A 27,702-nucleotide genomic window follows, 5' to 3' on the forward strand; every position below is an offset into this window, starting at 1 on the left:
TATTTGGTTTCTATTCAACGAAGTAGTAAAATAATATACGTATATTTTCTGATAGTCTTTAAATAGGAAATATCATTTTAAGTTATCAGTATTAGTGTAAAATATTGACGATATCAATCGATTTATTTATTTTTCTTTAGATATTTATTTCCTTTTTGTGCGTTAATTTTTAAATCCTAAGCATATACATTTTTTTTTTAAATTTGTTTGGACATACTTTTAGGAGAAACGACTACTCAGCTGATTTGAGTTACATTTTTTTTAATTCAGATAAAAGATGTAATATCCTCACAGATCAATAGTCTATAGGTCCGTGTTGTCATATAGCTAAACATTACAAAACGTATATACGAATAGATACAACAAAATTATCTTTGTAAATGACGCAAATCGTATTATAAACTTGTGATATCGATTATGATAATTTTTAACGTCTTTAATGCTTGTTAGAACAGTTTTGCATTTCATTTAATATGGATATTTGTCAAATTTGATGTTAATTATGGCCCAAAGCATGTATTTAATGATATTGCCAATAAACTGAAACTGAAACTGATATTGATACATTGAGAGAAACATTAAGGTAGTTATATCAATACTAATAATTCATTAAACTTGTAAAGAAAGAGGTGATTTTTAATTGAAAAAAAAAGAAAAACAGCAAAATCAATTTAAGTTTCCACATTTGATATAAACAAACGTCGTTTTTTGTTGACTTACATAAAGTTGTACGTTCAGCGAGAATTTTGGTCATAAAACACAAAAATAACACAACTGTCGTGAAAAGGCATCCTTATTTTAGCGTTGTGCGAAATTTCGTCTCTAGATTCCACTCCGATGGCCTGATATTAACACGATTTTCAGACCATATTTATTTTTTGGTGGTTACCAAAAAATCCGATGGACAGATGAAAATGAAAAGAGAAACAGAGGCAGACAGAGATTGCCAAAATCGATCAGAAAGCGACGGTAAATGAAAAATGTAGGAAAGATATTGACGTCGATGGTTTATTTAGGCATTGATTGAAAGAAAAGGATAGCATTCAAAGCTTCAAATGGAGTGGGAAAATGGGGGGCGTGGAAACGAAACATCACGATAGGTTTGTGTTTTATCTTTAACATGTTACCTGATGTTTGAAAAACATTGATAGTTTATTTATTAACAGTCAGTAGGGCTATCTTTCGACACACTTTCGGGCGGGTGCACATACCCCATTTCCTTGGAGAACGGATGTACTTATTCGCCAAAATGTTAGTGAAAGTTCCTATTCAAAATCCAAAATAATTTCGAAAACAAACAAGAGCTGTCAGAGGCAGCATGATCGACTTTTTTCATTTCTATAATGCACCAGTCAGTTGTAACCACGCCCCCCCCAGGTCCGGGGGGAAATGGGGCGTGCTTTTACCTTCCAGGTGGCCCCGCAGTACCGCGTAAATGGGGTGGTTTTATGTTCGCAAAAATTTGTGGGGAATGGACCTTACCTAGGGTCCCTGGGGTGCGGGGATTTTACCAACTGGTCATCCCGGCAGGGCCGGGATTTTACCCGGGGTAGGCTGGAACGAAAGTCAAAGTTCCTGCTATTCCCCGGACCTACGGGGCTGTGGTTACAAATGACTGGTACATAAGCATTAAGGATTTCAGCACTTGCAATATCAATATGGGGGGCACACCCCACACCTAACCCCATAACTTCCTTGTTTACTGCCTATTTCAATGGTACTGGTACACTAATAAGCAATCAGGCATACTTTTTTTATTGTTTTGACATTTCTTATCTTTTCCCTGTACGCTTAAGTAATAAAAATGGTCAAAAGACTCGTTGAAAGTCATTCAGGTGGCATATTTTTATATAGGATTAAAAAGAAATAAATTGCCCAAAATGTACCATTGCGGACTAGATATTATGTACATTTCCTAGGGGGTGAACCTGGCCGTTTGCCATCATTGCTGACCAGAATTATTCAGTTCTGGGGGGGACACACGTTGAAAGGTTACAACCCCTGAGTGACTCCAATCTTGTGTCAATTACTGGATCCGCCTTTGGCAGGCTTTGGCAAAACATGCCTGGATCACTGTAAAATAAGATTACATGCAAAATCCAGAATTTCTAAGTCAAATGTTAAAAGGGCAAAATACTGGTAGTTGGCATCATATGCAAGTTAGAGATATCGTCAAAAACTTGAAAAAGTCAAGCTAAATCCAATAGCAACTGCAATTCAATTGAAAAGAACAATTGTATACAGCACATTTATTGGCATATTTCAATATATGTAATTTGTTTTGAAATATTTTCATTACCAAAAAATTGCATTTGATGTCTTTTTTGACTAACTGAAGGACCTGAGCCCAACCCCCAAATGTGTAAATACAGCCCTTCAATAAGCTGTGATAAAGCATTCGTTTGTTAAGAAAATCCATTCCTTTTGACAAATGGTCGAAATTAACACAAGCCAGTAAGCCCTGCACTGGTAAAATGCCTCGGGTCTTACCCAAATTCTGATTTTTTATAGTAGGGCTTGTTTGAAATTTGATTCAAAGCTAAAGTATACGAATCAGGGCTTCTTCATCAAAAAGTCTAATTTCAATGATTGTTTTGATCCTGCTCATGATTGAAATGGCATTTGAAAAAATATTTTATCATTTTTATATCAATAATATAAGAACCTGGCTTTAAATAGAAATTGGTACATATGTGATACTAGTTAACATGTTAAAGGTAGTCCATCCATCTTTTATGCAAAAAAATAATGCAAAAAATTATATTTCTTTTCTTTTTATATTTCTGTTTTGTATATGAACTCTACAAAATACATGTACCAAGGGTTTAATTATTATAAGATAAATGATTTGCTGAAATTTCTATATAAACATAATATAATAATAGTTAATAAAAATTTACGGTATTTTGGGTTTCAGTATCTTTTGACATCACGCTTCAAGACTCCGATGTCAGGAGGCTGGTGATGTCACAGATTTTAACCTGGCTTGAACATGCCAAGTGTACTGTAAGTACAGTTTTTTCGCAAATATAAAAAATATCATTCGAACTTTTCAAATATAGAAAATCAAAGGCAGCGTTTTATCAACTCCAAAATCTCATTTTCTATTCATAAGTGTTAGAAAGGCTTTTAGGCAAAAAACATCATACTTTTTGAAAGTAAGTATGAATAACTGCACTCACCTCTTTTGTCAGCATATCTTATATCACTGGTTTCATGATATAAGCTTAAAAAGTGGCTGATGAATTCCAAAACAAAAATTGAAATAAAATACGTTTACACAGTCCATAGGTGAGAATGCAGCTTTAAAAATCATGAAAAGGTCGAAAAGAGGTTGATATCCTTTTTATCAAATAAGGCCTGATATTTGTGTCATGAAAATGCAGTGATTTGAGCTTGGAAGTATATGTTGGTATATTGATTAAGTGTTTATAATATTGATAATTAACATATAACATTTATTGATGATATAAGTAGATAAATGAAAATAAAATGAAATGCTATTTATTTTAAGGGCATCTCAGCTGTTCTTCTCCATCATTTGACGGATGAGCATGAGTGGCCTCCCCCGATTCAATATTATGAGTAAAGTCATGGGCCATTGAGCCAAGAGGAGAGGAATTCACCATGGCTTAACAATAAAAAAACACTTTAGTACCCTTAAAGCCCTCAGAGTGATTGTCCTTGACAACCACCTTCCATCAAAGATGCATACTATCTAGTATACAGGTAAATAAATTTAATGTACAGCAAGCTTTGACTCTTTTCACATCTTATATTAGTAGAAGTTTGAAGTTATACTATATATATATATAATTATATTAAAAATCAGGGAATTCAGGCTATTTATACAGGAAACAAGAATAAGCATTTCATAAAATAACTGCATCATAATTCATGAAATTGAAATTATCTGATCACATTTTCAGGCTTAAAAGCTGCACTCCCACAGATTGAACGTTTTGACAACTTTTATTTTTTTTGTCTTGAAACGAGCAGATTTTTATATTTAAGTTAAAGAAAGTGATGTTTATGCATTTAACATTATTTTTCGAACGGAAATATGAAAAACTGCCATCTGATTTTTTTGTCAGCAATCTTATATTATTGGTTTCCAGATATTCTCGCAAAAATGTGCTCTTTGCAAGACAAAAAAAATAAAAATGTAAAATTTGTATATCTGTGAGAGTGCAGCTTTAAGTCTGGTTATAAGTGGAAATATTTATTTCGATAACTATCTTACTTCTAGATAATTGTGCGTGTGTGTGATGTGGTCAATTCTTATTCTGTAAATGAAACATTTCTTGTTTTGTATGCAGACTAAACCGTGCATGGAACAATAGAAGAGGATGGCAATATTCCCCAGTAAAAGCAGTGAAAGAAAAAAGACCTATCCATACAGAGTCGCTGAAGAAACTGATCTTCATGTGTTACTTGACCAACAATTTTTCGGTATGGGTAGAAAGGCTGTTATGGAGAAGCACTACCCTCGACAAATCTCTAGCCACCTTGAACAGTTATCTCCTTAACCAAGAAGGGAATTGTACAGCGAGCAAGAATCTAGGTTTAATAAGAGACATTTCTAGAGGTTTACTGTGTGCTCCAATATTCATGAAACTTAATGACAATGGTCTCATTGTTGTCTTGTTTGAAACTAGGTCACATGTGGACTGAATGGAAGTCACTTGATTTTATTTTTAAAACATTATAGAATCAAACCTTGATATTGCTTTGTAAGATTACATGTGTTCAAACTTAGTGAGAATGTTCACCTTGATGAAATGTTAAGGGAGATCAAGTTTGTCACATACGGTAAAAAATATGGTCACTTCTTAAGAAATACTTGGGTGCTAGAAGCAAAATATGTACTCGCAATAAATTTGTGTGTATATTTGTTCTCTTCAGCTTTATAAGTCGTGTTACCTGCGACATGCTAACGCATTTTAAGTATTTAAAAAAAGTTTGATTTTATATTAAAGTGGATGGAACTTGACCAAAACCCTTTGAAAATAGGGTATATCAAAAGCACATAGGATACTTTGAAAGTTGAACTTCATACATGTATATTGATTTATATGTGATGATTATTTTGGTGAAGTTCTCAAAAATAAAAAAAATGTCAAATTAAACTTTTGTTTTTCATGGAATCTTTCTGTAAAAGAAAAAAAAAACACAACATGTAGACAAGTTAGCTTTTAGATAACTGGGCCAACATTAGTATTTCTTTTAAACATTAACTCTCATTAACTTTTGACATTATATAGCTCCGTAACAACAGTTTTATATAAGTGACACTGGCTAGAAATAGTGATGTTTGCGAGAAATGACAACAATCACAAGATAGAGCATTTTTTTGAATAACATCTCTACCTTACCTGCCTTATAATTTTGGGGATGTTAACCTAAACAAACGCTTTAAGACCATTTCAGAACAGTGTTGTGGTTGGGTATTTTGTAAATTGACTAGCATTTTCAAGAATTCATCTGTTTATATTAACTTTCAAAATATAATAAGCACTTAAGGAGCAATTGTCACATACCAGCAAATCATACATACTGACCATTCCGAACAACTCTTCGGGTGCATACAAAGGCAGCTCTTTTTTAGCTCACCTGTCACTTTGTGACAAGGTGAGCTTTTGTGATTGCCTTTTGTCCGGCGTCCGTCGTCCGTCAACAATTTACTTAAAAGACATCTCCTCCTTAACCGCTGGGCCAATATTAATAAAACTTCATAGGGTTTTTTCTTCGGGTGGTCTTCTATCAAAGTTGTTCAGAGAATTCAATTCCATGCAGAACTCTGGTTGCCATGGCAACTAAAAGGAAAAACTTCTTCTCCCAATACACAAGGCTTAGGCCGTTGATATATGGTAGGTAGGATCACCAAATGGTCCTCTACCAAGATTGTTCAAATTATGGCCCTTGGGTCAAAATTGGCCCCGCCCCGTGGGTGTCATGGGTATTCTCTATATGTTTATAGTTAAAACTTCAAAAATCTTCTCCTCTGAACTTACTTGGACTAGAGCTTAGATATTTGGCATGATTCATCGTCTAGTGGACCTTTACAGAGATTGTTCAAATTATGGCCTTGGGGTCAAAATTGGCCCTGCCCCGGGGGGTCATCGGTATTCTCTATATGTTTATAGTTAAAACTTCAAAAATCTTCTCCTCTGAACTTACTTGGACTAGAGCTTAGATATTTGGCATGATTCATTGTTTAGTGGACCTTTACAAAGATTGTTCAAATTATGGCCTTGGGGTCAAAATTGGCCCCGCCCCGGGGGGTCATGGGTTTTCTCTATATGTTTATAGTGAAAACTTCAAAAATCTTCTCCATTGAACTTACTTGGACTAGAGCTTAGATATTTGGCATGATTCATCGTCTAGTGGACCTCTACAAAGATTGTTCAAATTATGGCCATGGGGTCAAAATTGGCCCCACCACGGGGGGTCATGGGTATACTTGATATGTTTATAGTTAAAACTTCAAAAATCTTCTCCTCTTAACTTACTTGGACTAGAGCTTAGATATTTGGCATGATTCATCGTCTAGTGGACCTCTACAAAGATTGTTCAAATTATGGCCCTGGGGTCAAAATTGGCCCTGCCTGGGGGGTCATGGGTATTCTCAATATGTTTATAGTGAAAAGTTCAAAAATCTTCTCCTTTGAACTTACTTGGGCTAGAGCTTAGATATTTGGCATGATTCATCGTCTAGTGGAACTCTACAAAGTTTGTTCAAATTATGGCCTTGGGGTCAAAATTGGCCCCACCCCGGGGGGTCATGGGTATACTTGATATGTTTATAGTTAAAACTTCAAAAATCTTCTCTTCTGAACTTACTTGGACTAGAGCTTAGATATTTGGCATGATTCATCGTCTAGTAGACCTCTACAAAGATTGTTCAAATTATGGCCCTGGGGTCAAAATTGGCCCCGCCCCTGGGTGGTCATGGGTTTTCTCTATATGTTTATAGTAAAAAAAATCAAAAATCTCCTCTGAACTTATGTTGCTTAGAGCTTAGATATTTGGCATGATTCATCGTCTAGTGGACCTTTACAGAGATTGTTCAAATTATGGCCTTGGGGTCAAAATTGGCCCTGCCCCGGGGGGTCATGGGTATTCTCTATATGTTTACAGTTAAAAGTTCAAAAATCTTCTCCTTTGAACTTACTTGGACTAGAGCTTAGATATTTGGCATGATTCATTGTTTAGTGGACCTTTACAAAGATTGTTCAAGTTATGGCCTTGGGGTCAAAATTGGCCCCGCCCCGGGGGGTCATGGGTTTTCTCTATATGTTTATAGTGAAAACTTCAAAAATCTTCTCCTTTGAACTTACTTGGACTAGAGCTTAGATATTTGGCATGATTCATCGTCTAGTGGACCTCTACAAAGATTATTCAAATTATGGCCATGGGGTCAAAATTGGCCCCACCACGGGGGGTCATGGGTATACTTGATATGTTTATAGTTAAAACTTCAAAAATCTTCTCCTCTTAACTTACTTGGACTAGAGCTTAGATATTTAGCATGATTCATCGTCTAGTGGACCTCTACAAAGATTGTTCAAATTATGGCCCTGGGGTCAAAATTGGCCCTGCCTGGGGGGTCATGGGTATTCTCAATATGTTTATAGTGAAAAGTTCAAAAATCTTCTCCTTTGAACTTACTTGGGCTAGAGCTTAGATATTTGGCATGATTCATCGTCTAGTGGAACTCTACAAAGTTTGTTCAAATTATGGCCTTGGGGTCAAAATTGGCCCCACCCCGGGGGGTCATGGGTATACTTGATATGTTTATAGTTAAAACTTCAAAAATCTTCTCTTCTGAACTTTCTTGGACTAGAGCTTAGATATTTGGCATGATTCATCGTCTAGTAGACCTCTACAAAGATTGTTCAAATTATGGCCCTGGGGTCAAAATTGGCCCCGCCCCTGGGTGGTCATGGGTTTTCTCTATATGTTTATAGTAAAAAAAATCAAAAATCTCCTCTGAACTTATGTTGCTTAGAGCTTAGATATTTGGCATGATTCATCGTCTAGTGGACCTTTACAGAGATTGTTCAAATTATGGCCTTGGGGTCAAAATTGGCCCTGCCCCGGGGGGTCATGGGTATTCTCTATATGTTTACAGTTAAAAGTTCAAAAATCTTCTCCTTTGAACTTACTTGGACTAGAGCTTAGATATTTGGCATGATTCATTGTTTAGTGGACCTTTACAAAGATTGTTCAAATTATGGCCTTGGGGTCAAAATTGGCCCCGCCCCGGGGGGTCATGGGTTTTCTCTATATGTTTATAGTGAAAACTTCAAAAATCTTCTCCTTTGAACTTACTTGGACTAGAGCTTAGATATTTGGCATGATTCATCGTCTAGTGGACCTCTACAAAGATTATTCAAATTATGGCCATGGGGTCAAAATTGGCCCCACCCCAGGGGGTCATGGGTATACTTGATATGTTTATAGTTAAAACTTCAAAAATCTTCTCCTCTTAACTTACTTGGACTAGAGCTTAGATATTTGGCATGATTCATCGTCTAGTGGACCTCTACAAAGATTGTTCAAATTATGGCCCTGGGGTCAAAATTGGCCCTGCCTGGGGGGTCATGGGTATTCTCAATATGTTTATAGTGAAAAGTTCAAAAATCTTCTCCTTTGAACTTACTTGGGCTAGAGCTTAGATATTTGGCATGATTCATCGTCTAGTGGAACTCTACAAAGTTTGTTCAAATTATGGCCTTGGGGTCAAAATTGGCCCCACCCCGGGGGGTCATGGGTATACTTGATATGTTTATAGTTAAAACTTCAAAAATCTTCTCCTCTGAACTTACTTGGACTAGAGCTTAGATATTTGGCATGATTCATTGTCTAGTGGACCTCTACAAAGATTGTTCAAATTATGGCCCTGGGGTCAAAATTGGCCCCGCCCCTGGGTGGTCATGGGTTTTCTCTATATGTTTATAGTAAAAAAATCAAAAATCTCCTCTGAACTTATGTTGCTTAGAGCTTAGATATTTGGCATGATTCATCGTCTAGTGGACCTTTACAGAGATTGTTCAAATTATGGCCTTGGGGTCAAAATTGGCCCTGCCCCGGGGGGTCATGGGTATTCTCTATATGTTTATAGTTAAAACTTCAAAAATTTTCTCCTCTGAACTTACTTGGACTAGAGCTTAGATATTTGGCAAGATTCATTGTTTAGTGGACCTTTACAAAGATTGTTCAAATTATGGCCTTGGGGTCAAAATTGGCCCCGCCCCGGGGGGTCATGGGTTTTCTCTATATGTTTATAGTGAAAACTTCAAAAATCTTCTCCTTTGAACTTACTTGGACTAGAGCTTAGATATTTGGCATGATTCATCGTCTAGTGGACCTCTACAAAGATTGTTCAAATTATGGCCTTTGGGTCAAAATTGGCCCCACCCCAGGGGGTCATGGGTATACTTGATATGTTTATAGTTAAAACTTCAAAAATCTTCTCCTCTTAACTTACTTGGACTAGAGCTTAGATATTTGGCATGATTCATCGTCTAGTGGACCTCTACAAAGATTGTTCAAATTATGGCCATGGGGTCAAAATTGGCCCTGCCTGGGGGGTCATGGGTATTCTCAATATGTTTATAGTAAAAAGTTCAAAAATCTTCTCCTTTGAACTTACTTGGGCTAGAGCTTAGATATTTGGCATGATTCATCGTCTAGTGGAACTCTACAAAGATTGTTCAAATTATGGCCCTGGGGTCAAAATTGGCCCGCCCCGGGGTGTCATGGGTATTTTCTATATGTTTATAGTTAAAACTTCAAAAATCTTCTCCTCTGAACTTACTTGGACTAGAGCTTAGATATTTGGCATGATTCATTGTCTAGTGGACCTTTACAAAGATTGTTCAAGTTATGGCCTTGGGGTCAAAATTGGCCCCGCCCCGGGGGGTCATGGGTTTTCTCTATATGTTTATAGTGAAAACTTCAAAAATCTTCTCCTTTGAACTTACTTGGAATAGAGATTAGATATTTGGCATGATTCATCGTCTAGTGGACCTCTACAAAGATTGTTCAAATTATGGCCTTGGGGTCAAAATTGGCCCCACCCCGGGGGGTCATGGGTATACTTGATATGTTTATAGTTAAAACTTCAAAAATCTTCTCCTCTGAACTTACTTGGACTAGAGCTTAGATATTTGGCATGATTCATCGTCTAGTAGACCTCTACAAAGATTGTTCAAATTATGGCCCTGGGGTCAAAATTGGCCCCGCCCCTGGGTGGTCATGGGTTTTCTCTATATGTTTATAGTAAAAAAAAATCAAAAATCTCCTCTGAACTTATGTTGCTTAGAGCTTAGATATTTGGCATGATTCATCGTCTAGTGGAACTCTACAAAGTTTGTTCAAATTATGGCCCTGGGGTCAAAATTGGCCACACCCCGGGGCTGATGGGTTTTCTCTATATGTGTTATAGTGAAAACTTAAAAAATCTTCTCCGAACTCAGACAAGTAAAGTCTTAATTTAAACTGGATAACATATTTAGTGCACATACCAATTTTCAATATGGGCCACATACAACAATTAATAACAAATATACATATATAGATATGCACGTAAAATCAAGTAGTGACAAGAGCTTAGATATTTGGCATGATATATCATCTAGTTGACTTATACCAATATTGTTCAATCTTTGGCCCTGGGGTCAAAAAATGGCCCCACCCGGGCGGTCATGGGTTTCCTTATATATATGTATATGATGAAAACTTAAAAAATCTTCTTCTCCGAAACCAAAAGGCGAAGGCCTTAGATATTTGGTATGAAGCATTGTTTATTGGACCACTATTAAGATTGTTCAAACTTTAGCCCTGGGGTCAAAATTGGCCACGCCCCGTGTTCATTGGCTTAGGTTTTTAATATTTGTATATAATGGAAGAATGTGCAATATATGACAGGTGAGCGATTCAGTGCCATTTGGCCCTCTTGTTTACTATTTTGCTTACACAAGTTATCGGATATATAAGATCTGAGTTTTTAAATCAAGAAGAAGTCAACAAACTGTGGGATCTTCATGGTTTTATTTCAGTTATTTACTTCTTTGTGGGAAAGTGGTTTTTTGCATTAATCTTTGTTCTATTTAAGAAATGGGCTGTATCAAAATTGAGCCTGCTTTAGGTCCATTTTATTATTTCTAAACAAGGTTGAGAAAGGTATGACACATTTTAAAGATAAAATGTGAAATTTGGATTCAAACAGACATATTGCTTGAGTGTCATTTGAAAGCGCTTTTAAACAGAAAAACAAGAGATGTTTGTCAAACATATGAACCCCCTCCCCTTGAGGAGCGCCAAGTTGTCAGGCTTATTCCGCAAATTGAATTAAATATGCAAAGACTGAAATGACAGCTGACTTGTCATTGACATTAGATGCCTTTGCGGCAGTTTTAAGATTATGACCGTTCAAAGTGTGAGGATAGTAAGTAAAGTTCTAAATCATGTTCAGATGATGACTGATATTTGCAGATAAAAATATATCCTTTCAGCAGCAGGAAATAAGTAAATATGACAAAATACTTAATCATGCATATAGGTTGACCTCTAACTTCAAGATCTATAAGATCATCAACTGGTCACCCCCAACCTAGATGGCAAGTTTGAGAACCATGGGTGCAGGCATTGTCAAGTAATCACACGAATATGCTTTCAAGGTCACTGTAACCTTCACCTTTGACCTGATTACCCCTGAAATCAAAATGAACCATCTACTGGTAAAGCCAAATTCCCTTATCATGTTTGAGAGCCATGGGTGCAGGCATTGTTGATTTATCACTCGTTCATTCTTAACGCACTTTCGTCACTTAGGGCCAATGACTCCTTAAATCAGTTATGGTCATACCCAGCCTCAATGTCAAGTTTGATGATCATAGGGCCAGACATTGTTGTGATATCACTCAGAGAATCTTTGTTAACCTTTTCAACTTAAAGGTCACTGTGACTGTTACCATTGGCCCAATGACTCCTAAAATCAATAGGGGTCATCTACTAATCAGGCCCAGCCTCCATGTCAAATTTGATAACCATACCGTACGTTCAGGTATTTTTTAGTTATTTCTCGGACAAGCTTTAACAACTTTATACCATTAAAGGTCACTGTGATCTTGAACTTGGACCTGATGACCCCTTAAATCAATAGGGTTATCTACTGGTCAGGCCCAACATTCATGTCAAGTTTGATAACCATCTGTCCTTCAGTTGTTGAGTTATCACTTAGACAAGCTTTGGTCTACCAACAAAGCTGCGAATCGTCCGACCAACATGTGCAATGCAATATACCCCTCTTCCTCGGAGGGGGCATAAATATAAACAATAACATGAGTATACATAACATGCAGGTTTTCTGGCTTTCAAATTGAAACGAGATAATTACTTAATGACAGTTTAGCAACCAAAGACAGTACAAATCAGTATTTATAAAATAACAAGTCATTCACAAAAGTATACAAAAATGACCTGATATTGTTTATATCATATTTTAATATTTAAGAAAATCAAGAGAACAGATACGATCCGTCTGCAAAAATTGTGTTCATCTACTGAACCCTCCTTTGCACAAGGCCAGTGTATTGTTCTTAGGGAAGGTTTCCTGGACTCTCCACACAACATAAGTGAATAGCCCTCTTGTCACCAGCCCAAAAATAACTCTGTGTCAGAACACAATATAAGTCGCCTAGTAGCGGTTGGGTTGCACCTGGTCCTCCTCATCAATGAACACAAGAAATCCTGCCTCATCAAACGGGCAAGGGTTAGAACTTCTTCATTCAAAACAAGGAGGTCAGAGTCCTGAAAGAGGGAAGGTTTATCAAAAGTCAGTAGCATAATTCACAGATACTAAGATTAAAAATAAGAAATATCCAGTGATGTGCTACTATTAAGTCATACTTACTTCAGTACGAATGTTCAAGAAAGTTCTCAGCACTCACCTAAACAGGAGTGCTTTTAATAACTTAGTAGATACAAACTTTGTCAGCATATAAAATAGCTTTTAAACGTTTATAAAATAACACTGCCCATATTTCATACATGCCAACAATTCAACTTGGTCTGCCTGTGTGTGACTACATGCATGTTAAGATGTTTAAAACCATATTTTTTAGAAAAATACAACACTAGACTTCCTATGAAGTACAAACATGCAAATGAGTTGTCAAGTATCTATTTTTCAGTACAAATTTTCAAGAACTCATTAGCAATATTAAATAATGTAAAACCAGCTTTTAAATTCACATGAAATGTTATAATATTGTTCATAAATATCAACTTCATTTAACATTTAGGTACACTCATGTCTTAGATCTATACTGAATTTTAGTTTCTATAAGGTTCTTACAGCAGTTTGAGAAAGACTGGCCTCCCGGCGACAACAAACTTTTTAACTCTGCATTGAAATGTCCCGGCAGTTGAAGCACACTCAAACCAGCTTGGAGTTCTACTCCCTTCCTCAGACTCTGGTCCAGCACCTCTAATACGAGCATCATGAATCCTGGCTCCATCTTGATGACCCTTATAATTGCTCCCTGAAGTTGCAGCTTTGTCAGCTTGCTCACTTGTTTCTAAAGATAATAAATAATATTACAAGTAAAATTGTACCTTTAAAATAGCGCAGCGCTTTGTTTGGCAAAAGGCACTAGACATTTTGGGAATTTTGAGTCGCGAATATTCCTAAATAGGGAAATTTTACAGTTAAAAAAACAAGACTTTCAGTCTCCTGCGAATAGAGAATTTTTTATAAATAAGTTTATTTTCCCGTTCAAAAGACCTTAAATGCCTGAAATATCAATACTTGGGGTATAAATATCTTTAGCAATAAATCATGACACAAAATATTTCATACTGATCGATCTCTGAATGTGATGAATATCAATAATTTCTGATTTCATATATTTCCAAAACTTAAGATTACATAACACATGGTTAATTAGGATGTTGAATGAGCCAGTACAGGCAAAAAGACTTCCATAAAAACGTTTGTTTTTTTTGCCTTTGTTTGACTAGGATTTTTTTCTGAAGATTGGGAAAAAATATTGTATATTTTGCTTTGGGAATGGGTCTGATAGTCGGAGCTGTGGGTACTATAGAAAAAGCCCTGAAGCTGACTCTCATTATTGATCAACTTGTTTACATTTATTCCAAAACAACAAACCAGTTAGTTGTAACCATGCCCCCCCCCACCGGTGCGGAAAGCAGGGACTTTGACTTTAGGTCCAGAAAATATCCCTGAACTGCTGGTAAAATCCCCACCAAATGCAACTGCACCCACGGGGATCAAAGGTAAGGCTCATTCCCCGCTATTTAAGCACTAGACAAAACCACCGCATTCACCCAGGTTCACATTGGAGGTAAAACACGGCCCATTTCGCCGGACCTGGGGGGATTGGGGGGCGTAGTTACAATTGACTGTTGCATAATTCTTACATGTTCACATTTCAATTGCAAATACTGACATGTTTTGGAAACTTGAAGAACATTTGGGAAGTATAATGGCAATTAAAGACAAATGATATATAAGAAGTCAAAACGGTCAATTAGTGAGAATTCAGCTTTAAAATATACAATATAAAACACAATATGGAAAGGAGTACCCACCAAACATAATTGTGTAACCCCCCAAACATATTAATTATTACTTGATCAACTTGTGGTTTCACTTATGTGAAGTGTCAAATTATAGAGTGATCTAGATTTGGATTCTTAATTCTCTGCATCAGTCAAGTACATTCAAATACACATTTAAAATGGATTTCTAAGATGATGTACGTGTTATAAACTTACGCTGTTGTTTTTTTGGGGTTGGCTGTGTTATGGTATTTGAATCGACGGATCAGGTTCATCAACATTCTCTTTTAATATCAATTTGGGATAAAGGAATGCTTGGAGGTGACTGAAAATACAAAAATAATATGGGAATGCTTGGAGGTGACTGAAAATACAAAAATAAGAATTTTATCTATACTGTACAGTAAATTATCTACCTGACACCCATGCAGATCACTACGTGATTTACTTTTAGTTTCATCTTTTTCACAATAGAAATAAGTCAATCAATCATGAATTAATGGTCCAGAAATCAAATGCACGTTTACTTACAAGTATGCGTTGCTCCAAACATAATACTGTACGATATCTATGATAAATTAGGCGCGATTGAATATTAACTTAATTTTACCCCACCCACTTCAGTTACTGTAGACATGCCTTTTGATTTATGGTAGAATTTAGAAAATATAAACAATAAAATGCAAGTTCGTTCATTACCTCATTAAAAAGTCGGTTAGAAGTAAAATAAAATAACACTCTAACCTCAAGAGTAACTGGTAGAAACATTTCTTTTGATCATGTTGGTAGCTGAATCACGGACATATAAACTGGTTTATAGGTCCGTGGCTGAATGAAAGCGTAAAAATTAAATACAGTATGGATTTTGATAAACGACAGTGTGGATTTAGGCAGGTGCGTGTTTACACAATTACGTCATTGATATCTGTGTAAAACACATGAGTACACCACAGCGAACAAAATTGCTGGTTTGTAAAACCTTGGAAGAGGCTTTAAGGAAAATCCAGGAGCTGGAAATGCAAGATAATTTGTGCCTGACTCTAGTACGAAGAATTTTGGGAAGACGGTATTAAATATTTCCATAATTTTATGCATTATTTAACTATTGATGCTTGCAAATCATTTTTTTCAGCAAAGCACACAGTGATTTGGTGGGAATGAGCTGAATTTTGACCTTTACAAAATTTATTGACATTTAACCTAAACTAACCTAAACAAGTTAAACAAATGACAATTGGCTTTATAATGGTAGTCCTAGTTGGGCCTCATGTTCTACAGCACTGTAGTTTATCAAATGACCATATATCTTTATACTGGTAGTCATAGCTGGGGGACATGTTCTAAAGCACTGTAGTTTATCAAATCACCATATATCTTTACACAGGTGGTAATAGCTTTGGGACACGTTCTAAAGCACTGTAGTTTATCAAATGACCATATATCTTTTAACAGGTAGTCATAGCTCGGGGACACGTTCTAAAGCACTGTAGTTTATCAAATGACCATATATCTTTATACAGGTAGTCATAGCTCGGGGACACGTTCTAAAGCACTGTAGTTTATCAAATGACCATATATCTTTATACTGGTAGTAATAGTATTGGGACACATTCTAAAGCACTGTAGTTTATCAAATGACCATATATCTTTATATAGGAAGTCATAGCTCGAGGACACGTTCTAAAGCACTGTAGTTTATCAAATGATCATATATCGTTATACTGGTAGTAATAGCTTTGGGACACGTTCTAAAGCACTGTAGTTTATCAAATGACAATATATCTTTATACTGGTGATCATAGGTGGGGGACACATTCTAAAGCACTGTAGATTATCAAATGACCATATATCTTTATACTGGTAGTAATAGCTTTGGGATACGTTCTAAAGCACTGTAGTTTATCAAATGACCATATATCTTTATACTGGTAGTCATAGCTGGGGGACACGTTCTAAAGCACTGTAGTTTATCAAATGACCATATATCTTTATACAGGTATTCATAGCTGTGGGACATGTTCTAAAGCACTGTAGTTTATCAAATGACCATATATCTTTATACTAGTAGTCATAGCTGGGGGACACGTTCTAAAGCACTGTAGTTTATCAAATTACCATATATCTTTATACAGGACTGTAGTAATAGCTTTGGGACACGTTCTAAAGCACTGTAGTTTATCAAATGACCATATATCTTTCAACAGGTAGTCATAGCTGGGGGACACGTTCTAAAGCACTGTAGTTTATAAAATGACCATATATCTTTATACAGGTAGTCATAGCTCGGGGACACGTTCTAAAGCACTGTAGTTTATCAAATGACCATATATCTTTATACTGGTAGTCATAGCTGGGGGACACGTTCTAAAGCACTGTAGTTTATCAAATGACCATATATCTTTATACAGGTAGTCATAGCTGGGGGACACGTTCTAAAGCACTGTAGTTTATCAAATGACCATATATCTTTATACTGGTAGTCATAGCTCGGGAACACGTTCTAAAGCACTGTAGTTTATCAAATGACCATATATCTTTATACTGGTAGTAAAAGCTTTGGGACACGTTCTAAAGCACTGTAGTTTATCAAATCACCATATATCTTTATACGGGTAGACATAGCTGGAGGACACGTTCTAAAGCACTGTAGTTTATCAAATGACCATATATCTTTATACGGGTAGTCATAGCTGGGGGACACGTTCTAAAGCACTGTAGTTTATCAAGTGACCATATATCTTTATACTGGTAGTCATAGCTTTGGGACACGTTCTAAAGCACTGTAGTTTATCAAATGACCATATATCTTTATACAGGTAGTCATAGCTGGGGGACACGTTCTAAAGCACTGTAGTTTATCAAATCACCATATATCTTTATACTGGTAGTCATAGCTGGGGGACACGTTCTAAAGCACTGTAGTTTATCAAATCACCATATATCGTTATACTGGTAGTCATAGCTGGGGGACACGTTCTAAAGCACTGTAGTTTATCAAATGACCATATATCTCTATGCTGGTGGTCATAGCTGGGGGACACGTTCTAAAGCACTGTAGTTTATCAAATGACCATATATCTTTATACTGGTAGTCATAGCTTTGGGACACGTTCTAAAGCACTGTAGTTTATCAAATGACCATATATCTTTATACTGGTAGTCATAGCTGGGGGACACGTTCTAAAGCACTGTAGTTTATCAAATGACCATATATCGTTATACTGGTAGTCATAGCTTTGGGACACGTTCTAAAGCACTGTAGTTTATCAAATGACCATATATCTTTATACTGGTAGTCATAGCTGGGAGACACGTTCTAAAGCACTGTAGTTTATCAAATGACCATATATCTTTATACTGGTAGTCATAGCTGGAGAACATGTTCTAAAGCACTGTAGTTTATCAAATGACCATATATCTTTATACAGGTAGTCATAGCTGGGGGACACGTTCTAAAGCACTGTAGTTTATCAAATCACCATATATCTTTATACAGGTAGTCATAGCTGGGAGACACATTCTAAAGCACTGTAGTTTATCAAATCACCATATATCTTTATACTGGTAGTCATAGCTGGGGGACACGTTCTAAAGCACTGTAGTTTATCAAATGACCATATATCTTTATACTGGTAGTCATAGCTGGGGGACACGTTCTAAAGCACTGTAGTTTATCAAATGACCATATATCTTTATACAGGTAGTCATAGCTGGGGGACACGTTCTAAAGCACTGTAGTTTATCAAATGACCATATATCTTTATACTGGTAGTCATAGCTCGGGAACACGTTCTAAAGCACTGTAGTTTATCAAATGACCATATATCTTTATACTGGTAGTAAAAGCTTTGGGACACGTTCTAAAGCACTGTAGTTTATCAAATGACCATATATCTTTATACGGGTAGACATAGCTGGAGGACACGTTCTAAAGCACTGTAGTTTATCAAATGACCATATATCTTTATACGGGTAGTCATAGCTGGGGAACACGTTCTAAAGCACTGTAGTTTATCAAATCACCATATATCTTTATACGGGTAGACATAGCTGGAGGACACGTTCTAAAGCACTGTAGTTTATCAAATGACCATATATCTTTATACGGGTAGTCATAGCTGGGGGACACATTCTAAAGCACTGTAGTTTATCAAGTGACCATATATCTTTATACTGGTAGTCATAGCTTTGGGACACGTTCTAAAGCACTGTAGTTTATCAAATGACCATATATCTTTATACAGGTAGTCATAGCTGGGGGACACGTTCTAAAGCACTGTAGTTTATCAAATCACCATATATCTTTATACTGGTAGTCATAGCTGGGGGACACGTTCTAAAGCACTGTAGTTTATCAAATCACCATATATCGTTATACTGGTAGTCATAGCTGGGGGACACGTTCTAAAGCACTGTAGTTTATCAAATGACCATATATCTCTATGCTGGTGGTCATAGCTGGGGGACACGTTCTAAAGCACTGTAGTTTATCAAATGACCATATATCTTTATACTGGTAGTCATAGCTTTGGGACACGTTCTAAAGCACTGTAGTTTATCAAATGACCATATATCTTTATACTGGTAGTCATAGCTGGGGGACACGTTCTAAAGCACTGTAGTTTATCAAATGACCATATATCGTTATACTGGTAGTCATAGCTTTGGGACACGTTCTAAAGCACTGTAGTTTATCAAATGACCATATATCTTTATACTGGTAGTCATAGCTGGGAGACACGTTCTAAAGCACTGTAGTTTATCAAATGACCATATATCTTTATACTGGTAGTCATAGCTGGAGAACATGTTCTAAAGCACTGTAGTTTATCAAATGACCATATATCTTTATACAGGTAGTCATAGCTGGGGGACACGTTCTAAAGCACTGTAGTTTATCAAATCACCATATATCTTTATACAGGTAGTCATAGCTGGGAGACACATTCTAAAGCACTGTAGTTTATCAAATCACCATATATCTTTATACTGGTAGTCATAGCTGGGGGACACGTTCTAAAGCACTGTAGTTTATCAAATGACCATATATCTTTATACAGGTAGTCATAGCTGTGGGACACGTTCTAAAGCACTGTAGTTTATCAAATGACCATATATCTTTATACTGGTAGTCATAGCTGGGGGACACGTTCTAAAGCACTGTAGTTTATCAAATCACCATATATCTTTATACAGGTAGTCATAGCTGGGGGACACGTTCTAAAGCACTGTAGTTTGTCAAATGACCATATATCTTTATACAGGTAGTCATAGCTGGGGGACACGTTCTAAAGCACTGTAGTTTATCAAATGACCATATATCTCTATACTAGTTATCATAGCTTTGGGACACGTTCTAAAGCACTGTAGTTTATCAAATGACCATATATCTCTATACTAGTTATCATATAGCTTTGGGACACGTTCTAAAGCACTGTAGTTTAACAGATGACTGTATATACTCCGGTACATATCTATACCTTACACTGGTTTATATGGCAGGAAGTATATTGTCTTCAGCTGTGTTCTTATTCCACTGACCATACACATTTATATTAGAGATTTTGACTGGACTTTACCTTAAAAGCTCTGTTTTTTTATTAAATTCTCTTACCATATAACTCTATAAAGGTGACTTTCTCATGCACTGTAGGTCAATTGACAGATGTTCATTTTTTTTAGATTTGGCCTAAAAAGACCTGTAGCACAAGCTATTAGATGCACAATAGCACAAAATGACCACCACCACTATCACCCTAAAGTGTGTGCTTGGTGTCTGTCTACACGTGCTTGCTTCTGGAATGTTGAAGAACAAACTGTGTTGAAACGCCAACTGGTAAGACTGTGCTTTGTGTTTGTAATTTTGTATGATAAGACATTTATTGTTTCCGCCAGGCCTAAAGGAAATGTCTATGAACAAGTACAGGTCTATACACAAGTACAGGATTGAAATATAAACAACGATTTAAAGAGTATTGAGTTGATGAGTGAGAACAAAAATGATATACCCATGTACATTTACATGTTCAATAAATAGTGCATCTCATACTCTGAATAATAATTCATTTTGCTATTAGGAGTTGGTTATGGACCTTTGCCGCCCTTCATCCAGAGCCTTCCACAGAGATGGCAGATATATCGCTGCCTGGACCAACAGTTGACCATGCCGTTGAGTCCATGATATCAGTAGCAGCCATGAAAACATCTACAGAATTACATCTGCGGCCGTGGCTATTAATGGATACATTCTGCACCACTTCCATGTGTAAGAATAGAACTTTCCAAGTCCTCAGCATAAGCATTTCTGTATTTAAAACGAAAAATAATTAAAAATAAATAAATATAGTTTTAAATAATTATATACAGGCAAAGTAAATTATATAATTTGTTTCATGAATGTGTTGTTTTTTTAATTGCTGTTAAAGCAACAGTGTGCACCAGATGATCAAATTGCAAGTTTATTAAGTTTAGCAGTTATTTCATATTTTTCCATTCAAAAAGATTACTGGGTATGTCTACCTAGTAGAATTAATTTCTTATGCGTGATTGGCTAGTCGATGTTATCACATGATATAACCAAGTTAGGTGTATAGCTTTAATATACCACTTGATTGAAGTAAGCCTTCGTAGCACAGTTGATACAACACTGGACTTCAATTTCGGTGACACATTTTTTTTTACATGTTTGTACTTTTTTTACAATTATGACATAAAAGCGTAACACATTCTATTAAATAATTGTCCTGAGATATGTTACAGAAAAAAAACTTTTTTAGTTCCAATCTGGTGTACAGTCCCTTTAAGGCCTTATACCGTACTTGTAGACTTATTGTTTATGATAGTCTGTTTAATCATTTTATTGTATATGGGCAACATTTTATGTAACATCACTTTATGTAAAAAGTAAGCCTTCGTAGTACAGTTGATACAACACTGGACTTCAATTTTGGTGACACATTTTTTTTTACATGTTTGTACTTTTTTTACAATTATGACATAAAAGCGTAACACATTCTATTAAATAATTGTCCTGAGATATGTTACAGAAAAAAAACTTTTTTAGTGCCAGTCTGGTGTACAGTCCCTTTAAGGCCTTATACCGTACTTGTAGACTTATTGTTTATGATAGTCTGTTTAATCATTTTATTGTATATGGGCAACATTTTATGTAACATCACTTTATGTATTTTTTTTTATAAAAAGTCACTGTGAATATAAACAGTTTTCAAATATGTACATTAAAATTGCAGGCTGTCAGTTTGAAACGTCTCTACTCTGACAGAAGGAAGGGAATGAATACCCAGGATTGTTCCTCAGGAAAATCTCTTCAACAGGCTGTTGTCAGTTTGCATGCTCTTTGGATGGAATTACTCTACCTTGGCTTGCAGAGAATCTGTGATATAAAAGAACTCTTTTGTTCTGCATTGTGTCATTGATTTATTGTATTTTATATGTATTATGCCACTATTGTAAAAACAAATGGGCATATGTTTTAGCGTATGTTTTCAAACAGACACATTTATATTTCAAACAGACACATTTATATTTTTGAATAATTTGAAAATACATTTTGTAGGTTGACTTCAATCCATGAAACATTAATGGTAGGTTATATTTGACCAGAACATGACAAGTATTGTTTTCGGAGTTTTTTGGTCGAAGGTGAAGGTAATGGCTAACAGTGGTTATTCTGCACAATGACCCTTGAATTCTTTGACCTAGGACCATTAATATTTAGTGATTGATATATCAGTCCAACTCATATGTGAAAGGGACATGATGAAATTGAGCAAGAGCTTATTAGCATTGCAAATTATTATTTGTTCATTTTTAGCTCGACTATTCGAAGAATAGGTGGGCTATACTATCATTAACAATTCTGCGTTAAAGTTTTCATTTTATGTAATAAAATCAAGAGTTTTTATCCAATGGTAATCAAACTTGGTCAGACTATTTGTCGGCATGTTATCTTGAAGATGTATGAATACGGGTCATCCCTGGTCAAATTCTAGGTCACTAGGTCACATCTTAGAGAAAATATTTCCATGTCATAAATTCAACATTTTTTTTCATATCTTTATGAAACTTGGTCAGAATATTTGTCTGCATACTATCTTGAAAGTTTTTTAATATGGGTCATCCCGGGTCAAATTCTAGGTCACTAGGTCAAATCTTAGGAAAATCATTCCACATCATAAATTGAACAATTTTTGTCAAATCTTTATGAAACTTGGTCAGAATATTTGTCTGCATAATATCTTAAAAGTTCTATAATATGGGTCATCCCCGGTCAAAACCTAGGTCACAAGGTCAAATTTTAGAAGAAAGAATACCACAGTCATAAAAATTCATTAATTTTAGTCAAATCTTTTTTAAACTTGGTCAGAATATTTGTCTACATGTTGTCTTAATCATTTGTGAATATAGGTCACCTCAGATCAAAAACTAGGTCACTAGGTCAAATCTTAGGAAATACTTTCCTGATGTCATAAAAAAAATCCATGCTTACCAAAGCTATCCATATCAGTTAATAACTAAATTCAATTGTTATTTTATAAACACACATCCCAATCATGAATTTCAGATCTAACCATATTTTTCAAAAATTTAAATTTTAATTAACTTTAAAAATATTTGTGTACATGAAATCTTAGATGATAAAGTGTGTCATCTAAGGTCAAAAACTAGGTCTCTGGGACAGATCTTTTTGGAAAAGCTGATGTATTTATAAAATGTTCGTTTTTCCTCACACAAATGGAATAGTTTCTGTTGATCAGGTTATTTGTATGAATGATATCTCCGATAAATATAAATATGGGTCTTTTTGGTTAAAAATACTAGGTCATTAGCTCAAATCCTAGGTTTGCAAAATTGCATTGTCAAATAGAAAATCAAGCTTTGCCGCGTTGGCGTCTTGTTATTTTTTTTATTTTGACAGGCACATTTTTATAATCTTAACCAAATCAAACCTTGTTTTGTCACATTGTGATTCTTATTCACTTTTTTTATTTAATTGTTTTATTGCTTTTTACAGGCACATCACACTATTATTGTATTTACGTCCAATTCCAAGAGGCGTAGTAGAGCGCACTGTTTTACGACAGCTCTTGTTAACCTGTAAAGTGAAACCTGGTTATAAAAATGACATGACTGTGTCATTGTGTTGGCAGGCCAGGAGGAGGGCAGCATCAAATACATCTACAAACTTAGTATACAAAGTATTATAGAATTGCTTTCGGGGCCCATAGGATCAAGGTCACTAAAACAAAAAAATATTGAAACTTAATCGCACAACAAAGGCTTACTTAATTAGGTTTGTCTGTCAATCATTGAAAACTTGTTGTTTTTTTTGCATTGCAGCATTTCATTCTTAATTTTTATTTTGTCTCTTTATTGCATATTACCTTTATCATTATTGTATTCATTTCTAAGACAAAGCAGCATATAGTTGAGGGCACTGCCCCATGACAGCTCTTGTATATCCTAAAAAGAATACAATAGTGATATACCCTGATATAGGTAGTTTTGGTACATTATCACGGTTTTAATTTTAGCTTTACTGGCCAAAGATCAGAATATCTGATGTGATGGTAATGTGTACGTAGTATGTGCTTCCTAGCGCCTGTAAACAATTGCTTGTGAACACCATACAGTCTTTAGTTATGATTGTATCTCAATAAAACAGTATTTAGATATCCAATAGAGCTCGGTTCCTTTCGAAAACCAGTCAGATCTGCCCATGCATGCCTAGATTATAGGCCTTGAATGTCTGTGCGACTGTAAACAATTGCTTGTGAACATGGTACAGTCTTCAGTTTTAATTGTATATAGATGAAACTTGAACAGTATTAAGATATCAATTAGAGCTTGGTTCCTTTCGAAAACCAGATCTGCCCATGCATACCTAGATTATGGGCCTCAAAAGTAAAAAAAAATGCTATTTTTAGCCAAGTCTACATGAGCGAAGTCTATTTTTAGACAAGTTTACATGTAAAGTCACAAATTCATGTGAAAAATTGTTCAAATTAGGCCCCTGGGGTCATGATTGGCCACGCCACTGGGTTCACCGGTTTGGTATACTAAATTGGGAAATGTTTGAAAATCTTTATGTCTGAAACAACTATGCAGACCCTTGTTATTTTGAATAAGGATTATTTTATTGGTCTGCTACCATGGTTGTTCAAATTATGCCCCTAGGGTCAAAACTGGCACTGCCCCCAGGGGTCACAAGTTTTTTAAGAAATATTTTCAAAATCTTCTTGTTTCAAACCACAAGGCTCATATCTTTGATATTTGTTGTGGAGCATTATATGTAGACCGTCTAGCAAAACAGTTGAAATTATGTGCCCTGGGCCGGGCCACCATCCATTTTGTCCTTTTAAAGCTACAAAAATGAAAATTTGACCAATAGTACAGTTTTGTAGCAAATTTTATTCTCCTCAGATGACCTTTACTTGGCACATATTAGAATACTAGTAGTTCATGCAACTAATCTGCTTACAACACTTTCTGTTCTCAGATGTTAAATGTGCAACGTTTTAAGCTAACTCAAACACAAAACGTGAACAATATGTTTGTTGGCTATTACTCATACATACATGCTCTGGATCAAAAATAACCACATGAGCCATGCCACTAGAGCATAGGCACTCATGGGCCTCTTGTTTTTTTAGAAAAAAAGCATACTGATCAACCCTATTTATTTTAGAAGTTAGCTGAAACTAAGAACTTTTTTTACCTTACTTTTATATTAGATTGTGTATTGCTAAGATTTTTGCTTAAAGCTCCATTTAAGGTAACTGTTCATCTCAAATGTAACAGCTTTTGCCTTCAAACTTTTAAAATTTCATTGAACCAGTGGGTTCATCATGATGCACATCTGTAAATGTTTCTCCCTAATATGGGCTTTTATGTTTGCAAACAGAACATTGAACAATTGGCTTTCTGTGTAAAGTAAACCCTGTCCTGAACATTTGTCAAATTGCTGTGTCAGCACTTGTTTGAATGGATTTATTTTATTTTCATACTATGATTTCAAATAAAGTATTTAAAAATGTTGATTTCTTGTATGAAGTGATTACTATAATCCTTATAAGGTCAACAGGAAGCTTGAAAAAGTATCTGTTACATGTATTAAGGCATGATTAAAATCATTTTTCCATTTTGCAAAAAGCAGATGGTTAATTTATACCACCTTCAGGTAGTCATGATGAACTCTTCAAAGATATCCCAGGTAAAGGTAGTCACGATAAACTCTTTCAAGTTATCCCAGGTATGCATGGTCACCTCTTAAAAGATATCCCAGGTATTCATGATCACCTCTTCAAAGATATCCCAGTTATTCATGATCACCTCTTCAAAGATATCCCAGTTATTCATGATCACCTCTTCAAAGATATCTATCCCAGGTAGTCATGATCACCTCTTCAAAGATATCTATCCCAGATAGTCATGATCACCTCTTCACAAAGATATCCCAGGCAGTCATGATCACCTCTTTAAAGATATCCTAGGTAGTCATGATCAACTCTTTAAAAATATCCCAGATATTCATGATCATCACCTCTTCAAAAATATCTCAGGTATTCATGATCACCTCTTTAAAGATATCCTAGGTAGTCATGATCAACTCTTTAAAAATATCCCAGATATTCATGATCACCTCTTCAAAGATATCCCAGGTAGTCATGATCACCTCTTCAAAGATATCCCAGGTAGTCATGATCAACTATTAAAAGATATCCCAGATATTCATGATCACCTCTAAAAGATATCCCAGGTAGTCATGATCCCCTCTTCACAGATATCCCAGGTAGTCATGATCAACTCTTAAAAAATATCCCAGATATTCATGATCCCCTCTTCAAAGATATCTCAGGTAGTACGGTAATGATCAACTCTTAAAAGATAACCCAGGTAGTCATGATCAACTCTTTAAAGATTTCCCTTTGTAACCATGCAGTTGTTGCAAGCATACTTTAAAGCCCTGGTGAAGGGGAGATCAATGCAAACTGAACATGGATGGTTTGTGTGGAAATGAGCCCACTTTTTTGGTAGAAAGTTCTATGTGATTAGTTAAACAACAGGTCAAATTGCAGATGATGTTAGCAAAATGATGCATGAAGTTAAATGACAGGCCATAGCTGTCAGACTTGAAAGGAAATTCACTTGGTGGTTTAAGCGTGAACAAAAGCCAAGATCAATCAATGCTTCAGACCCTTGATCTATGTATTCCAGGGTGATTTGCAAACGAAAGTGTATAATAGTTACTGTGTACTTTCAGGAGAATTAATTTGTGGCACAGTTCACATAAGTTCCGCTTATGTTGATTTTTCCATGCAGATAAGTAACCATACTTGTATGAAAAATTATTTCTCAATTTCACCAAGCATAGAAAACTACCAACAATGGAAGTGTTTTTTGTCACAGACTCAATCATGTCATCTAAAATCCACACAATTCTTTCATATTTTTTCAATCTTTTCTTCAACTTTGGCCCATTTCAGATGAACTTTTTTCAAAGCACAGTAAAAAAGACCTTTATCATATAGTTTCTTGTAATTCCTCAGGTGAATCCAAATCTGTTTAACTAGTAGTTGCTTCACATAATCCAACCTATTTTTGTATATCTTCTTAATCCAATGTTCTTGTAACTCCTCAGGTGAATCCAATTGTTGAGCTAGTAGTTTTCTTCACATAAACCTATTCTTGTAGATCACTTTCTTAATCCAATGTGACCTTTTTTCTCTAATTCCATGTCTTCATTAAACCAAAAGTTACCTATTTCTTAACACATCCAGTGAAGACTTTCTTTTAAGTCTTTACTGATTCTAACCACATTTCTTACACTTGTATAGATCCTGAGTTTTATCTGTAGACTTCAAATCAAACAACTTTTTTTTCATAGTTTTCCAAACATAACATGACCTCTTTGCTCCTCAAGTGTATCCAGGTGAACATCCAATTTCAAGTCATGATTCCAGGTGATCAGTTGATAAACTGCATTGCTTAAGATTTAGAACTTCACATCAGCTGTCACCGCCATAACTACTCATATGAAGCATTGAAGGCTGGGGCGTAGCCAGCATTATGCACTTACGCATGTGTGTA

The 27,702-nt window shown here is 35.7% G+C and overlaps 1 protein-coding gene and 2 long non-coding RNA genes across 4 annotated transcripts; 2 read left to right on the plus strand and 1 right to left on the minus strand.

Annotated features, from left to right (window-relative positions):
* Positions 1-908: 908 nt before the first annotated feature.
* LOC128214614 (uncharacterized) lies at positions 909-5,103 on the plus strand. Its single transcript, XR_008257946.1, has 4 exons — positions 909-1,100; positions 2,918-3,006; positions 3,515-3,729; positions 4,320-5,103. It is a non-coding gene; the product is annotated as an uncharacterized LOC128214614 (long non-coding RNA).
* Positions 5,104-11,146: 6,043 nt separating this feature from the next.
* Positions 11,147-15,417, minus strand: LOC128213151 (uncharacterized). Its single transcript, XR_008257689.1, has 4 exons — positions 15,337-15,417; positions 14,809-14,917; positions 13,367-13,589; positions 11,147-12,819 (listed from the first exon to the last, which is right to left on the minus strand). It is a non-coding gene; the product is annotated as an uncharacterized LOC128213151 (long non-coding RNA).
* A 73-nt stretch (positions 15,418-15,490) lies between these two features.
* Positions 15,491-21,993, plus strand: LOC128212939 (uncharacterized). 2 transcript variants are annotated; one of them, XM_052918342.1, is made up of 3 exons: positions 15,491-15,658; positions 20,670-20,857; positions 21,843-21,993. In XM_052918342.1, the coding sequence occupies exons 1-3, from the start codon at positions 15,531-15,533 to the stop codon at positions 21,869-21,871; spliced, it is 345 nt and encodes a 114-aa protein (XP_052774302.1). In that variant the 5' UTR covers positions 15,491-15,530; the 3' UTR covers positions 21,872-21,993. The 2 variants fall into 2 exon arrangements, 1 of the variants encoding a protein (XP_052774302.1); XR_008257645.1 differs by lacking the exon at positions 15,491-15,658 and adding an exon at positions 20,305-20,428.
* Positions 21,994-27,702: the final 5,709 nt, after the last annotated feature.

This window comes from Mya arenaria, chromosome 13 (assembly GCF_026914265.1).
Source record: "Mya arenaria isolate MELC-2E11 chromosome 13, ASM2691426v1".
Classification (NCBI taxonomy): domain Eukaryota; kingdom Metazoa; phylum Mollusca; class Bivalvia; order Myida; family Myidae; genus Mya; species Mya arenaria.

Coding starts and splice junctions, on each gene's coding strand:
- LOC128212939 (XM_052918342.1), top strand. CDS start 15,531: ATGAGTACACCACAGCGAACAAAATTGCTGGTTTGTAAAACCTTGGAA. Junction 15,659..20,669: donor CGAAGAATTTTGGGAAGACG/GTATTAAATATT, acceptor TTTTGCTATTAG/GAGTTGGTTATGGACCTTTG. Junction 20,858..21,842: donor ATTCTGCACCACTTCCATGT/GTAAGAATAGAA, acceptor TTAAAATTGCAG/GCTGTCAGTTTGAAACGTCT.